Source organism: Dysidea avara, chromosome 9, assembly GCF_963678975.1.
Source record: "Dysidea avara chromosome 9, odDysAvar1.4, whole genome shotgun sequence".
Lineage (NCBI taxonomy): Eukaryota > Metazoa > Porifera > Demospongiae > Dictyoceratida > Dysideidae > Dysidea > Dysidea avara.
Genome location: NC_089280.1, coordinates 462,501 through 480,456, shown reverse-complemented (window position 1 = coordinate 480,456; position 17,956 = coordinate 462,501). Strand labels below are relative to the sequence as shown.

The 17,956-nt window shown below is 38.3% G+C and overlaps 1 protein-coding gene and 2 long non-coding RNA genes across 8 annotated transcripts in view; 1 reads left to right on the top strand and 2 right to left on the bottom strand.

The window, feature by feature from the left end:
- LOC136265777 (probable serine/threonine-protein kinase drkD) overlaps positions 1–17,956 on the bottom strand; it is a 28,109-nt gene that overhangs the window by 1,333 nt on the left and 8,820 nt on the right. The window contains exons 3-5 of one of the 3 annotated variants that reach the window (XM_066060696.1): positions 13,099–13,239; positions 12,952–13,056; positions 1,617–1,718 (exon numbers count right to left, since the gene is read on the bottom strand). In XM_066060696.1, the coding sequence (XP_065916768.1) occupies positions 1,617–1,718; positions 12,952–13,056; positions 13,099–13,239 (348 nt within the window). Of the gene's footprint in view, positions 1–1,616; positions 1,719–12,951; positions 13,240–17,956 lie in introns of all 3 variants that reach the window. The other 2 variants (XM_066060694.1, XM_066060697.1) reach the window with 2 other exon arrangements.
- Positions 1–17,956, top strand: part of LOC136265779 (uncharacterized) — a 25,006-nt gene that overhangs the window by 6,387 nt on the left and 663 nt on the right. Inside the window, exons 3-7 of one of the 4 annotated variants that reach the window (XR_010705731.1) lie at positions 68–126; positions 5,565–6,871; positions 6,921–7,073; positions 7,141–7,329; positions 7,381–7,510. This is a non-coding gene — a long non-coding RNA (uncharacterized lncRNA). The remainder of the gene's footprint in view (positions 1–67; positions 127–5,564; positions 6,872–6,920; positions 7,074–7,140; positions 7,330–7,380; positions 7,511–17,956) is intronic. The other 3 variants (XR_010705733.1, XR_010705730.1, XR_010705732.1) reach the window with 3 other exon arrangements.
- On the bottom strand, positions 11,487–12,936 carry LOC136265780 (uncharacterized). The gene is made up of 4 exons (XR_010705734.1): positions 11,814–12,936; positions 11,726–11,756; positions 11,551–11,669; positions 11,487–11,500 (listed from the first exon to the last, which is right to left on the bottom strand). It is a non-coding gene; the product is annotated as an uncharacterized lncRNA (long non-coding RNA).

The window sequence follows — 17,956 nt, the reverse complement described above, 5'->3', positions numbered from 1 at the left end:
TATAGCTAATGTATTGTATATGTACATGTGTAGGAAATGATCAGTTTATTTTGTTACTGTTGTCTAGGAGTTTGTTGGATTAGCTCAAAATGGCTAAGGAGCAGATAAGGAATGAAAACAACAATAGTAAGTTGAGTATACTGTTTTGTGGTATAAGACTATATGATAGTTCACTTGTAATGATATAGCTAAACCACCTAACATATCATGAGGTTTATAGTATACAATACTCCATGATAACTTGTTAGTGATAATTTCCAACTACTTTGATACCAAAAGAAGTGGCTATCTAACAGAGAGCTGATAATGTATAATGTTTTGGGGATAAAAATTCATTTAATAGTTGTAACATGTTCATGAGTGGTCTGTCTGATATGTCTACACAGGGCCCGAGGGCTGAGGGTACACACATCAGGTAGACCGCTAGTACACATCTTACAATTATTATTTATCTTTGCTGATAGTACCAAGGTGTAGATTAATGGTAGTGTTATACTATGGCTTCCTTCTGTAATGTTTGTAACAAGAATCATCAGAGTGTTCCGTTGTAACTGGATTAATTGTAGAGGTCCTTCTCATGGTGACTTCCCTTGTTTCCCTACTATTATTTCTGTGATCTCTTAAAATTCCTAATTTTTCCTTAAACTTGTAGAGAACAAAATTTTGTAATAGGTTTAAGGCACCAGTCAGAGGGTACTAGATGTTTTTAAGTTGAGGCAAAGTTTGTCCACACAAATATGTTATATGAACACCCTCATTGCTTGTTGTACAAGTTAATGTACTGACTGTTCTATTAGAGTGTTTTGTCATTGTTAAATGATAATGTCCTTACTGACAGGATATGTGTAGTAGTTGTTTTGTTATTATGTGTGGTCAGTGTGTATGGATAATATAGTTTAGTGTACTGACTGTTCTATTAGAGTGTTTTGTCATTGTTAAATGTTAACGTCCTTACTGACAGGATATGTGTAGTAGTTATTTTGTTATTATGTGTGGTCAGTGTGTATGGATAATATAGTTTAGTGTACTGACTGTTCTATTAGAGTGTTTTGTCATTGTTAAATGTTAACGTCCTTACTGGCGGGATATGTGTAGTAGTTGTTTTGTTAGTATGTGTGGTCAGTGTGTATGGATAATATAGTTTAGTGTACTGACTGTTCTATTAGAGTGTTTTGTCATTGTTAAATGTTAACGTCCTTACTGACGGGATATGTGTAGTAGTTGTTTTGTTATCATGTGTGGTCAGTGTGTATGGATAATATAGTTTAGTGTACTGACTGTTCTATTAGAGTGTTTTGTCATTGTTGAATGATAATGTCCTTATTTCTCAGTGTGTTTTCGTCCTCATGTTTTTGTTGTAGGGTAAATGCTTAGGTATTAATCCTTATTACAGAGTAAAGTGATGTTTATTGCATAGCCGTAGGATAAACACTTTGAAAACTACAGCACTTTGCTTACAACCGTGCGCAATGGCCTATTAAGTTTTTCTAATGTAGCATTTTGTGTTTTTGGAAAGTGATGATGTCCAGCACTATACCACGCTATGTAATAACCCTAGCTTACTAGCTTGTTAATTGTAATTTTCCTTATACTTGTAAAATAGTAGAAGCACTCACCCTTGTTTGTTTATTCTGAGATACCGGGACCACACGTTGTTTAGACCGAGGATGAACAGGAGATGGTAGACTGCTCCTCTGATCAGCCATCAATGTAGTATGCTACATGATTGTAGAATTACAATATGTGATATCATGGTAGAAGAAAATCAACAGTTTGGATTGATGTATGTATAATCATGTCAGGTGTAGGTGACCTCCCTTGTTTCCATACTGTTTACTTAGTCTCGCATGGCCAGACCGCTTTTTTTTCTTTTTCATTTGGTCGGGAAAAAAGGGTCTGGTCCGGTTCAAATACCCGCACTCGTTCTCAAAATCCTGGTTGTGGCCGGGATTAATTCTAAGCGTGCTTACTACAATCAATACAAACATTACAAAATCGTAGCTTACCTGTTCGTCACTGAATGATCGGAATCCTATCTTTTCAATTACCCAGTCAATGGCAGACTTAACGACCATTCAAGGTTGCTTCGAGAATGCATTAAAACGCGTGCGTAGAATTAATCCCGGCCACAACTGGGATTTTGAGAACGAGTGCGGGTATTCGGACCAGACCCCTTTTTTTCCCGACCAAATGAAAAAGAAAAAAGAAGCGGTCTGGCCACGCGAAACTACTGTTTACTATGATCCATAATTGAACTTACACTGTACACACTGTTCTAAGCTTACCATTCCAGTAGTGGTGTTCTATAATGACTCAAATCATATAGTATGATAGTACTGTATAGTAGGGACCACAAAGGAGTAGGCATGACCCACAAAATGACATCTCCCAAAAATCTGCCTCAACTTCCCCTGACAACGATGAGGCAGTATTGGTTAGGTGACACTAAACCCAAACAAGCTTTCAGATTGACCTGAAACACTTGCTATGGAATTTAAAAAAAAAAATTTAATGGAATTTTCTACTGACTGACTGACTGACTGATGCCTTCAGACAAGCGCAATTCGATAACGGCTAAGACTACGGGCTTGATTTTTTTCACTGTTCAGCATTGCTTCGGCCTGAGAGGTGCCTTTTGGCATACCACAGTATGTACAATGCATTCTTCATGGACTTACCAGTGTCCTCCTTTGTGTCTCATTCATCTTTGCTGACAGGGAAACATGTCAATTTGACGGTAGCATGTGATGGCTTCCCTTCGTAATGGAAATTGTCCGTATTTTTCATAGTGGCTATTTTGATTGCAGAGGTGCTTTTCGAACAGTTCTTGATTCGTACTGCTGTGTAACGGGTTGAACATAGCCGTCACTTTTCAGACGATAATTGATGTAACTGTGGCGCATGGCACCATTTCTTTCTTTCAGTATGCGTGGATTGCAGAGGTGCTTCTTTATTCGAAATGCTGTGTAATGCGGTGAACACAGCTGACAACGGATACTTCACTTTTCAGACAATAATTGATATAGCTGTGGCATGTGGTGCCATTCCAGATGCAGTATGCATGGGTTCACCAATCATAATAATTGTTTGCAAGAAAAATTAATAGACAAGTATATACACAAACAATTTGGAATTTTCAACTAGAGTAGGGACCATAGCACATTGCTAAAAAGTACTGAAACAAGTTGGAGTAGTCCATGATATTAAATCACAGTAAAACAATAAGAAGTGTTATATCCCTACTGTGCATTTCCATTATGGTATCTTGAGCACAGTAGGGATATAACACTTCTTATTGTTTTACTGTGATTTAATATCATGCACTACTCCAGCTTGTTTCAGTACTTTTTATCGATGTGCTATGGTCCTACTCTAGTTGAAAATCTTAATTTTTTGTGTACTTGTTTGTTGACTTTTTTATTATGACTGGTGAACCCACACATACCGCATCTGAAATGACGCCACATGCCTCAGCTATATCAATTATTGTCTGAAAAGTGAGGTATCCATTACACTTCGTTGTCAGCTAAGTTCAACCCGTTACACAGCAGTACGAATCAAGAACTGTTCGAAAAGAACCTCTACAATCCACGCACACCAAAAGAATTGGTGCTGCGCACCCCAGTTATATCAATTATCGTCTGAAAAGTGAAGCATCCATTACGCTTTGTTGTCGGTTATGTTTAACCCATTACACAGCAGTACGAATCAAAAACTGTTTGAAAAGCACCTCTGCAATCAAAACAGCCACTATGAAAAATACGGATCATTTCCGTTATGAAGAGAAACCATCACATGCTACCGCCAAATTGACACTTTTCGCTGTCAGCAAAGATGAATGGAACACAAAGGAGGACACTGGTAAGTCCATGAAGAATGCATTGTACGTACTGTGGTATGCCAAAAGGCACCTCTTGGGCTGAATTGACATCAAACAGTGAAAAAAATCTAGCCCGTAACCTTAGCCGTTATCATGTTATGCTTGTCTGAAGGCTTCAGGCAGTCAGTCAGTAGAAAATTCTGTTAAATGAATTATTTTTAAAATTCCATAGCTACTTGTTGAAAGCATTTTAGGTTGATCTGAAAGCTTGTTTGGGCTTTAGTTTTACCTAACCAATACTGCCTCATCATTGTCGGGAAAAATTGAAACTGGTTTTTGAGTGATGCTATTTCGTGGGACATGCCTACTCCTTTGTGATCCCTACTATACACTACTATCGTACTGTGTGATACAAAGTTTTGTGAAATATCACACCTTCATTTTACTCCTATGTAACTCTGAAGTTTCAACCCAGTTTTAACATCACTTGGTCCATGAACAAGCTACTTCAGTTCTAACCATTTCTCATCTTGTTGAACAATTCAACGCTTACCTTTTTACTGATAATTATATGGAAAGTAGTGAAAACACACACCTGTGGATTACAACGTTGGCCAACAACCACATAAATTCTGATTTGCAAAAATTCCAAGCATATTATTGTAGAGTAACGCCATAGATATTATAGTACAGTGGAACCTGTCTATAATGGTCACCTTGGGACCAGATATATCTGGCCTTTATATAGAGGTGGTTGTTATAGAGAAAAACTGCATAAGGTGGTCCTCAGCATTTTAGTGGCTATGACCGTTATAAATGAGTGATTATTATTAAGAGGCTCGCGCCAACCGCAATGCAGTAATATTTTAGTACAGAAAGGGCAAGGTGAGCTTGTTATGAATGTTGGTTATAGCTATTAAATATGTTTAAGCAATGAAGCCCGATAGATTATATAGTATTCATTGAAAGGTGGAAGTGTGATAATTGTGCATTAATTGAAATGGTGCTGTGGTGCCAGACAGTTGGCTTAACTAGCCACCATAAAAGGTAGCGACCGCTATATGAAGGAGAAAGTTATGCATACAGTGATTCATAGGCGAATTCTTGGTTGGCCGTTATACGCTTTAGACAGGTGACTGCTTAATGCAGACCACAATGCATACATTTGTATGGGAAAATATTTGGGACCTCGTGACCATGGCCGTCATGCAAAGGTGACCGCTTAATCCAGGTGACCGTAACGCAGATTCCACTGTACCACCCAGGATTGGAAACGATCACGCGATCACGTATAATCCAATAGAATTCTGTGCAAGCAGTCAGTATTGAAAGGAATGTGTTGATTGTCCACCTTGAAAGCGCACGTTTCTCTTTTTTTCAGCCTGGGTGAAGTAATGGCAATTATAGGTATGGAAAATGCCTTTTCTGATATCGGTTTGTTTGTGTATAACACGCGAGAGAAGTTTACTGCATTATTGTGGCCCTACTGAGACCAAAACTATCATTTTAAGTTGTAGTGATTGTGTTTAAGACATTTGTGGGCATACAAAAGGCGAATGAGTACAATCAGAGGAAAACAGTGGTCACCTAAGCATGTCATTAGCGTGAACCAAAGAACTAGCTGTACATGTGCGTGGTGGCTTTCCCCTTGTGATAATTGTTAAACAGTAGAGGTGAAATTGAATTGCACAGGGTATTGGTTGTGAGCATTTACATGATTTTAATAATTTAAATCTTTGTTTAGCAAAGTTACCCAAAGAGAAAGTTCAATTTTTGATGGAACTGCATTAGTTGAAGCTATAGTTGTTACATGGTTTTAGTTTAGTATGAGTGGAAGAGGGCATAGACGCCTCCGTCTTTGCTCTAAGAAGAATTATGAATTGAAGAAATATGTGCAGAAGAAGGCATTAGTAGTCCAAATACCAACAAAGGACATTGAATTACCTCCATGTAAAATCTCCATTCCCTTGACAGTTATCAAGGATGTACCATCTGATACAATTGGGACTTTACATTGCCGGTTGAGAAATCTCAATCTTGGAGAGATAAATAAACATGTGATGGAGTATGAAGCAGACTTGGGGCCAAGTACATTTAAAAGTACTTAAGTAAAGTACAAGTACTTTTGAATTTTCCAAGTACAAGTACAAGTACTCCAGCAGCAATCAAGAGAGTACTTAAGTAAAGTACAAGTACATGCTGGAAGTACTTAAGTAAAGTACAAGTATATTTTGCTGTAGTAAAATATATGCTGTATTCAGCGTATTGTATGAAAGTGCGCCTAGGGGGTTGGTTTTTGTCAACCATTCTCTCTTTTAAACTCTTAAAATTCACTGACTTGAATAGCAGCATTGTTTTTGTTTGCCAGAATGCTATGACATCATTAATCGTGGCAACATGGTACATAGTAAGGTTGGGGAAGGCAGTAGAAGAATCGCAAAAAGTTGTAAACTGCACCTTCACCCACTGTGTACAAACTACGTACAATGTTTGCAGTACTTACAAGTACTTTAAGTACTCAAGTACATACAAGTACTTAGTGAAGTACTTGAGTATAAGTACAAGTACATTGGGAAAATTAAGAAAGTATTTAAGTAAAGTACAAGTACTTTCAAATCTGTACTTAAGTGTACTTAAGTATAAGTACTCATGTACTTGGCCCCATGTCTGGTATGAAGCATCCCTTGATGGAGATTATTCTCCAACTATAGCCAAGTCAATGATGGTATCGATGGTGAGGGGCTTGATCAGTTTCTCTATGCACAATATGCGTACGCTGATCTTTCTGGTGACCTGTTAATTGATCCTGTATGGGAAGCAATATCAAGGCTGGAAAGACAAGGATTTAGAGTGATTGCTTTAATTTGTGATGGTGCTTCTACAAATCGTTGACTGTGGAAATTGCTTAATGAAGGGATGTCTAAAATTGTTTACAAAGTTGACAATGTGTTTGCTTGTGATGCCCCACGCAGTTTGTACTTCATTGCTGATCCTCCACACCTCATCAAGACGATAAGGAACTGCTGGTGGAGCAGCAAGTGGGAATTAATGGTAAGATAATAATAAACTGTACAGTCACTCACTGTTTATTTCTCTGCAGTGCAATGGCAAACGTATTTTATGGAGACATCTCTCGGATATTTATTTGGCTGATACCAAGAGGCCAGTAAACCTGAGACTGCTGCCCAAGGTCAAATATGAACACATCCACTTAACAAATTTCTCCTAAATGTGAGTAGACCCTTCAGCACAGGTTAGAATAATATTAATGTCCATGGTAATGTCTGGGTGTTTATAGTGTAACTTCTCTTTTTCTGTAGATGTTGAGTGAATCAGTAGTAGGTGCCTTACGGAAGGGAAGTACAGAGGATACTGTGGAGACTATTCGTTTTGTAGAAATGATGGATTGCTTTTTCGATTGTTTGAATGTTAATAATTTTTCAACTTCAAAGGAGAAGATAAAACCATTTCAATCACCGTACACTTCTGCAAAAGATTTTCGTCTAACAGTATGCAATACAGTTTTTGTCTACATATTTAATTTACATTAAATTTTATAGTGGCTTCAGGAAGAATTTAGACCTTACCTTACGGAGTGGGAGAGCAATGTACGCTCTATGGACATTCCTATCAAAGAGCAGAATAAGAAAATACTGAGCCAGGAAACTCGCTATGGTATTGATGTTACAGGTTGGTGTTTTACCTAAAATATTACCAAAATTAAGTATCAAACAGTACGGTAGTACTGTTTAAGTAGGAATGCCCTGAAATGATGCACACCGCCAAAAATATCACCTTTTAAAAACTAGCTTAGAGACTTCTTATGCCACGAAAATCGCCTTTACAGAATAATATCAGTCCATCTAGCATCAAATGTAGTGTTAAAAACAAGAAATCGCTTACTGGCAGCTGGATATAGAATTTTTAAAAATCACCAAAACTTGAAATTTCGTCTCACTGCCTCACTCACTCACTGACCACAGTCGCAAGCCTAGAGCCCAAACGAAGCAGCGTACAGTTACCATTTTATGCCACAACAACACACTCACCGGTGGGATGTGCCTTTTGGGGTTCTGACAAGGCTGTGCACCTTGTCTTTTCTTTTATCTTCAGTCAGGTTGCTTGTCTTCTTCATCCAACGAAACCATATCGAGGTGTTAATTTTCCACATCAACACTTTCTTTAAGCAGCATAATAGACACCACACTAAATTATTTAAGGCACTTAGACTACGCTACTGTATGGAGGTACCGGTACTCCACGATAGGTCACAACATCACACCCATTCTTTATTCTACGTCGTGACCATGATGACCACGCCCCATTTATGTTAACTGTATTTGTGGCCACACACCTTCAAGTTGGTAGGTTGATTTGAGCTCGGATTCGAGATTCTCTTATTTAATACTATATGAAATCGAAACCATGATCACCACACCCCTTTTTTGGGCAAGCACACATCTTTGCAGGCCGACTAGAGATACTCTAATACAGCAGTCACCCTAATAAAACAGTCACATGTTTATAGCTAGCTGTATGCTTTATCAAAAAAGTAAACAAACTAGTATATTAAAAATTATAAATTTAAAAATGAAGTAGGGTTTTAAGCTATAAAAAGTAGTGATGAACGATGGTAGCTATTACGGGAAATAGCTCAGTGGGAAATCCCTACTTTGGCATTGAATACAAAGTAATTGTTATACCATGCCAAAGTAGGGATTTCCCACTAAGCTATGCTGTAATAGCTATCATTGTTCATCTCTTGTTTCACTACTTTTTATCATTTATAATTTTTAATATACTAATTGTTTTTTTTTTAGTGTCATCTTTCATTAGCTTTTACCGCTGATACTATCTATTCCTGGTGTGAAGAGTTTCCTGAGTGAGCATCTATCCCAAGGCCCATTGGAAAAGTTTTTTGACTGCCTTAAGGCAGCAAGGTGGCACTACAACTAACCCTAATGCCCACTCTTTTTACAAGAATAGCCAGGCACTACGTGTAATCAATTCTGCCTGTGCTGACATCTCTCACAGTAATTGCTGAGGACACAAACTTCCACTCAACATTGAGGAGGAAAACAAGCCACTGTCAAAGTGACGTCGCAAACATTAATTTTAATATTTTAATCAATTGAACATAAAATTATTTCAATAATTGTCTACACTGAATGGTAGAAAAGTAATCACTGTAATATTGTTTACTAATTATGTTTAGGTACTTCCTTGTACAACTGTATGTAAAGATTTTGAACGCTGCATTGGCTTCTTGTGGTTTTGTTTAAACTTCTCCATTGAGACAGTGGCAAAAGCATAGCATCTGAGTGTGACATAATTTTTGTAAGTAGCTCTTCATGTACATCGCTATCCTCTATTTCAAAGTCAACTGTTGTAATTAGCCAATAAAACAGAACATCTTCAGACGATGTGATACTTTTGGAGAGGTGGTCTTTGTGACTGCCCAATGATTGCAGTGATGGGAGGTGACACCTTATCTCCTCTTCTACAGCAATGAGTAAGTTGTTGACTTAACATATCCTCCTCTATCAATTATGTTGGTCCATTCTTCTGCAGTACCTACATCTTCATCAGCATCACCACTATCATCTTTCACCAAATCCATTAGGCAAAGGACTAATTCTTCTTTAAGAGGGTGCCTAGACCTCTCAGTCTTCTTGCGTAAGTGACGACATACGTAACCTGCTACATATCATAAGACATTTTTCTCATCATTCGTCATAGAAACATCTTCATCTGAACTGTGGCTCTTATTAACTTGGTAACTTTCTTTAACCAGTAACCAGAATAATAAGTCAGTTAAATGTTGAAATGAAACAGGGTAGTAGGTAATTCAGCCTGAAATAAAAACCTCTTCCATTGTTGGATGAATTCATCAGATGAACGCAGAGTGAAATACTTCTGCCAAATCTTCTCTCTGGTGTTACTCACAAGTTACTAAAATTTTTAGAGGGGTTTGTGGAATGCCAGAAATATATCCCTGACCTGTATTGTAGTCTAACATGCTAAAGGTTTGTAAAATAATACACCCTAATTGTGTACCTATACAACTCTTGAAAATATTGTTTCATAGTGAAAACACAAACTTCGGTGTACTGTAACATTGGATAACAACTCTATCAAGGGTGACATATTTGAAGTGTGTTATATAATGTTGAGGTGTGCTTACCAACACCTCTGCTCATTTTGACAGTCTGGCTAGATGGGAACTTCACCCTCTAACTGATTGTAGTTGTATTGACATTGTAGCAGGCCAGTCTGTGGCCTTCATCATCATCAAGTTACACTTGTCTGAAGGCATCGGTCAGTCAGTCAGGAGAGTCAGTCAGTAGGTAAGCAGAAAATTTCACAAAATAAATATTTTGTAGTAACATTTTTGGAAGTATTTTGGGTCACATTAACAATAAGGTATGTTGGGCTTAGTTATACCTAACCAATACTGCTAAGGTGCCATGAAGGTATTGTGAGGCTGGTGATATTTTTGGCAAGAAGTACCCAGATCCCTAATATACAGTACTATCACACTGTATGATAGCTACCTGTTTATTAGAGTTCGGCGGTATTCCGGTATATTTAGTGATTTTCGATACCTGAAGCCCACTGGTATTACTAATTGCAATACCGACTTACCACGCATGCTCCGGATCACGTGTCATCGTGTCAGCACATTTTTCGTGGCAAAAATGGCCGATTCTACTGATTTTACTGAGTCTGTCAGTGCTTTAGTGCTGAAGAAGAAAGCCATTTCTCCAGTGTGGGACCACTTTGGACAACGTGTCGATGGTGAAGGGAGGGTGGTAGATAGTGATGTAGCTGTTTGCCGTCGATGCCACAGTAATGTGCGGGCTAGTGGTGGAAATACTTCTATCTACTCTCGCATTTGAGGGTTCATCACCCCGCACAGTACACGCAAGCACTCCAATTACAAAAGGCAAAAGCAAAGGAAAATGACAAGAGTACACGTGCGTGTTCATCTGCCCAAGCCCAGTCATCTATCCCAGAATTTTTAAATAAAGCTCAGAAATATGAGAGGACCTCACGACGATGGTGTGAAATTACGGACTCCCTGACATATTGTATTTCGAAAGAAATGTTTCCTATCTGCACAACAGAAAAGGATAGATTTCAGCGCTTCATAGCAACTCTTGATCCCAGGTATGATATACCTTCTGCAAAGTACATGTCTGGCACAGCAATCCCTGCTCTGTATGAGAAAACCAGGGAGCAGGTTGCCAGCGATATTATGGAACCTTACTTAAGTTACTCAATTCATTTCATTGATGATAATTGGATTCTACAGACAAAATGTCTACAAACATTATTTGTGCAAAAAGATCACACTGCCGACAATCTTTGTGAGGTAATGACTGAGACACTGACCCAATGGAAGCTTGAGATGGATCGCCAGGTCTGCATAACAACAGATAATGGCAGTAACATCACATGTGCAGTGGTTAATTCAACTAAGGATGATTCGAGAGTCCAGCGTACAGTCGGGTTGTGTAGGAAACTTGTGTCCACGTTCTCACATAGCTGGAAGAAAAAACGTGATTTGAATAAGGCACAATCAGATCTTGGCTTACCTCAACACTCTTTAGTTACAGATTGTGTAACTCGATGGGGATCTCAACTCAGCATGACTGGGAGAATTCTCGAGCAGGAAGCCTGTTTAAGGCAAGTGTTAGCTACTGATTGTAAAAATACCCACCTCATACCAACATGGCAAGACTTGGATGTCCTTGAATCAATGCAAGCAGCTCTTGGGCCACTTAAGGATTTTACCGATATGCTTTCGGGTGAAATGAAGGTCACTGTGTCTGCAATCAAACCAGTTCTACATATTTTAAAAACAAAAGCTTTAAAGTTATGTGATGGTGATACTAATCTAACCAAAAGCATTAAAGGTAAAATTTGGGATCACCTGCAGAACAAATATGATGATGTGGATGTTAATGAGCTGTTAAATGTGCGCACTTACCTTGACCCTAGATTTAAATCAATGTACATTGAAGATGGTGTGAGTGTTACTTTGGTAATCGATTGCTTGGCCCGAGAAGGTTTTGAAATCATAGAAGAGCAGACAAGTCAATCAGCCAGTGGTACTGGTAGTACACCACCAATAGCCACAGAAGTTTCTGAGTGCACATCGTCAACATCTAACTCCTCCAACCTCACAAAGAAACGTAAACTGTCTTCTTGGTTGAAGGAAGCAGCTGAAACTCAAGTACCACCTGGTGAACCTTTGACCGCAGAACAGAAAGCCAAGAAAGAATTAGAAGAGTACGAAAGATTGCCATTACTGGATTCAGAGCTAGATCCACTTGAGTGATGGAAGGTTCACCAAGTAGTCCTCCCTACACTGTCAAAGCTTGCACAAAAATACCTTTGTATTTGTGCAAGTAGTTCTACATCGGAGAGGATTTTCAGCTGCTCAGGAAACATAGTTTCGAAGAAGCGCACGTTGCTGAAACCTGACAAAGTAAACATGTTGGTGTTTTTAGCTAGAAACCTTAAGTAGAACTTTTACAACTTACCATGCTATAACATTGTTATTATAGCTGACTTGCAAGAAATGCAAGCTTTTTGAAACTTGTATGATTTTTACCTTTATTTCAAGTATTGTAGTTGACTTGTAACCTGAACTTACTTACCTCTTTGATAAGAACGATATACCGGTATACCGTGATATTTTTGTAGTATCGATACCGACTACTAATTTCTTAATACCGCCAAAGTCTACTGTTTATTTAATAAACTAGCGGAATACTTAAAATGTAGCTCTTGGCACACGTCTCTGTTTTTACTAAAACAGGTTACTACATCACTGGATCTGACTTGGATAACTGTCTTGGTCAGTGGGTCATACAGCTCATCAATATACTGACCCAGTTTCAACCCTGTTATAGTAGTAGACTGGAAATACATGTCATATACTATGATGTATTTTATGATTTGTGTATTACAGTACATATAGTAAAGGGGGCCAGGTGGGGCCAGGTACCAGTTCTAGTGTTATTGTTATAAGAACAATGGTATAGCAGTAGCTTCATGTAATGGTTTATACTGTGTTTAAAAAACAACAACATTTCTTATAACATTAACCTGTGTCTACTGACCTTCAAACGTTGATTCTCTGCCCTCAGTTGTGCATTCTCCTCTTTGTAGCCATTATTCTCCGCCTTGAGGCCATCAACCTCTACCTTGAGGCCATTATTCTCCACCTTGAGGCCATTATTCTCCACCTTGAGGCCATCAACCTCTACCTTGAGGCCATCAACCTCTACCTTGAGGCCATTATTCTCCACCTTGAGGCCATCATTTTCAGTCTCGAGAACACCATTCTCTCCCCTCAGCTCCTCATTATTTATTGTCATCTCCTCCAGTTGGGTGGTCAGTGAAGTCACCTGTATAGTAACAATGTACAGATGATTCTCCTGTTGATAGTACACATCAGATAAGATGTAATGTCTTAAAATTTCATAGTTGTGCTTAATACAAGTATTTCAAAAAAAATTTGAATTTTCAACTAGAGTGGGCACCATAGCACATCGATAAAAAGTACTGAAACAAGCTGGAGTAGTGCATGATATTACATTACAGTATAACAATAAGAAGTGTTATATCCCTACTGTGCTCAAGATACCTTAATAGAAATGCACAGTAGGGATATAATACTTCTTATTGTTTTACTGTGATTTAATATTGTGCACTACTCCAACTTGTTTCAGCACTTTTTATCGTTGTGTTATGGTCCCTATTCTAATTATAAATTCCAATTTTTTTGAAATACTTGTTTGTTAACTTTTTTTTGTAAATAGTATTACTAAGATTGGTGACGCATACTGCATTTGAAATGGCACCGTGTGCCCCAGCTATATCGTCTGAAAAGTGAAGGATCCATTACACTTCGTTGTCAGCTATGTTCAACCCATTACACAGCAGTACAAATCAAGAACTGCTTGAAAAGTATCTCTGCAACCCATGCATACCGAAAGGGTTGGTGCCGTGTGCCTAGTTATATAAATTATTGTCTGAAAAGTGAAGTATCCATTACGCTTTGTTGTTGGCTGTGTTCAACCCATTACACAGCAGTACAAATCAAAAACTGTTTTAAAAACACCTCTGCAATCGAAGTAACCACTATGAAAAATACAGATGATTTTTGCAACGAAGGGAAGCCAGCCATCACATGCTACCACCAAATCGACACTTTTTGCTGTCAGCAAAGATGAATGGGACACAAAGGAGGACACTGGTAAGTCCATGAAGAATCCATTGTACGTACTGCAGTATGCCAAAAAGCACCTCTCGGGCTGAAGCGATGTCGAACAGTGAAAAAATCAAGCCCGTAGCCTTAGCCATTATCAAGTTACGCTTGTCTAAAGGCATCAGGCAGTCAGTCAGTCAGGCAATCAGTAGAAAATTCTGTTGAATAAAAAATTCTTAAAATTCCGTAGCAACTTGTTGAAAGCATTTTGGGTTGATCTGAAAGCTTGTTTGGGCTTAGTTTTACCTAACCAATACTGCCTCATCATCGTCAGGGAAAATTGAGGCTATTATCTGGGTGATGTTATTTCTAATTTTGTTGCTGTACTTTAGTTTGGAGGCAGTAAAAACACATTTACAATCTTACTAGTATTTTTAAAAACCCAAAAGTGATTTGTTGTGCCTACAGGATAAACAGCTTGATGAAATTACTTGAAAATCAGCCGGTACATGAAGTAACTAATGTAGTACATAACTTTTGTAGTTAGGAAGAATGGTCATGAGGTTATGTAAAAGCCAACCAGTAGTAACAGACACAATCTAGTTTCATAAATAAATCAATACTATTTTTGTTACTCCTATCAGACACACCGCTAAGCTGAAAATTGTAATGTAAGTAGATTAATCATCCAGTGGTGAGTGCAGCTATGTACAAGTCTCCCTGTACAGAATTCAGCTGATACAAGTTGCCCTGTATGGGGATTTCATCTACATTACTAGTCACTCAGTAGGAGGTGTAGCTACATCAAGTCACCCTGTAGAAAGTTTATCTGTATTACAAGTCATTTAGTAGACACTTCAGCTCAAGAGTTTAGCTGTGTAACAAGTCATCCTTCATTACAAGTCACCCTTCGTTACAAGTCACCCTTCGTTACAAGTCACCCTGTAGAGAGTTCAGCTACATTAAAAGTTACCCTGTAGAGAGTTCAGCTACATTACAAGTCATCCTGTAGAGAGTTCAGCTACGTTAAAAGTTACCCTGTAGAGAGTAGAGCTGAAACGGATATCCTAGCTATCCGGATATCTGGATAGTATTTGGCATCCGGATAGACTGAAAAAATAAAGTAGATATTACATAATGCGCAATAAATTGTCACAGAATTGTCACAGAAACGTACAATGGCCAATACTCGCAAGTGAAGAAGTGGTGTTTGGGAATACTTTGATGAGTCTGTAGACTGTGAGGAGGGAGACAGTGACGAAAGTGCTTCGAAGAAAAAGATACCCTACAAGTTATGTGATATACAACTTTCTGATGGAGGAGGCACGAGTAATTTAAAGAGTCATCTACAGACAAAGCATCCACTAGAATATGAGTGATTAGTGAACAGTGAGGGTGATAAGAAGAAACAACAACCAAGACAAAGTGTTCTGGATCATGGCACCTTACGAGTTTGTAGTACACAACTGGCAGCTGCTATAACTGAGAGAGTTGCCACTTTTGTTGTGCTTGATTTGCGGCCTTTAAGAGGGGTCGAAGGTGCTGAGTTCAAGTAACTAATGAACTACATTGAGCCTGTATATGTAGTGCCATCACACACACATATTACATCTATTTGTTGTAAGATGTTTCATGCCATTAAGGAAGAGCTATCCAGCAGTCTTGAAAGTACTCCTAGTGTAACATTGACAACTGATATCTGGACAAGTAGAACAGTTCAAGTTTACAACACAGTTACTGTCCACTTTCTTACTGAAAACTGGATGCTAGACAGTAAAGTGCTGATAACTCTTGAAATGACAGAACAACACACTGGTGTTCACATTGCTCAAAGTTTGAGAGAAATAGCAAAGGATTGGAATATTGACAATAAGGTGGTTGCTGTGGTGCATGACAATACATCCAACATGGTGCTCGATTTGGTTGAAGATTGGGGTGGTTTACCTTGTTTTGGACACACACTTCAGCTTGCAGTCAATGCTGGGTTAGAGATACACAGCATTAGTAGGTTAACTGGAGTTTGTAAAAAAATTGTTGCACACTTCAAGCACAGTGTTGTGACAATGACACCACTACATGAACAACAGGGAACACTGAACCTTCCTCAGCACAGTCTCCTACAAGAAGTCTCTACCTACTTTATGTATGAGTGACTAGCTGAACAATGATGGGCTGTGTATGGAGTAATTCATGATGATAAAGTAACACCACCTGATAATAGATACTTGGATCTAACATCTGACCAATGGGACCTGCTTTCACAATTACTGATAGTACTTAAGGCTCTACAGGTAGCTACAAAAGCTTTGTCTTTAGAGCAAAATGTATCATCATTATTGATCTATCCAGTTATTCATGGACTGATAAACTGTCACCTGAAGGCTGATACCACTGATCTGCCAACCATTAAAAGGTTTAAAGAAACTGTGATATCACAACTAGAATATTGCTTTTCTTTTGATCCTGAAAACATAACAATTCTTGCAGCTGCAGTTGATCCAAGATACAAAGATTTGGACTTTATGAAGAGTGAAGAGAGGAAAGAAGTTAAGAACGTTTTATTGGCAATGATTGAAGAGAGTTGTGAAGCTGAGATGACTACAAGGTATATTAGAGAAGAAACAGAATGTAAAAAGAAGAAAGACGAGAAGGAAACAGCTATTGTAATTTTTATTGGGAACTACTACTAACTCTACACGCTCTACAGATGAAGACATTCAAGTCAGGAAAGGTTGAACTTGAATGATTTAAAAGAGAACCACAGCTACACCATGATGAATGTGCATTATTATGGTGGAGATCGAACCAAGAGCAGTTTCCTGTAATAGCAGAAGTAGCCCGTAAACTGTTGTGTGTACCTGCAACTTCGATTCCATCAGAAAGGATCTTTTCCACTGCTGGTTTGATTGTTAGTAACCTTAGGAGCTGTTAGTAACCTTAGGAGCTGCCTGAAACCAGAAAACACTGACATGTTAATTTTTTAAAAACAAAACTTAAAGTCATGTTCATTATAAACTGTAACAAGTGTGTGGTATAAGTTGATTGACAATTTTGTTTTGAAATAAAAGACAAGTTTCTTTTAATAAAGATTTTGATAATGCAATCAATTGTCCGTAAGATATCCAGATAAAATCTGTTCAGGATATCCGAATATCTAAAATTACTATCCATTTCAGCTCTAGTAGAGAGTTCAGCTATGATCACCCTGTGGAGGCTATCATCCTGGGAAGTGTTACCTATTAGTTGTAACACAGGGTATTGGGATTTTACCTGATATGTTTGACATGTGTGGAGGACATACATATCAGGCAAGCTCTCATGCCCGTATTACACATAATAATATAAAGCCAGTGAACAGTTTAGTATAATAAAATTATTATGGACGTGATAGTGCAGCAAAAGTTTGGAAGTACAGTCAGACCAATGAACTGAAGATCAGCACTTCAACAATTGTAAACCCAGTCTGGGTGCTTTAAAACCCTTTCACGGCTGAATTTCCCGGCGCACTTTACAAGGCACACCGAATCATGCTGTATAAGCCTCACTGTACACTAAACCACTTGGTTACTATACTTCTACGTAAACACTTGTGGACTAACAATCTTGACTGGGTTGTTTTTATTTACGTAAATAAAACCACAAAGTAATTATAAGACAACAAAACTACAAAATACGCTAAAAGCAGCCTTGAGAAACAGGCGGCCACTAATAAACTATCTACAAATGAGTGTTACAGTGCAATATATTGTTTCCTTACTGAATCATCATCTTCGTGGCTGGTTTCTTCGAGTTTTATCACAAATCTAGGGTCAAGCATGCGTATATGCACACGACTGAATCACGCCACATGTCTGAAAACCATCCACAGCTACTTGCCGGTTGTCTTAGCCTATCTACAATGATGTATCTTTGTT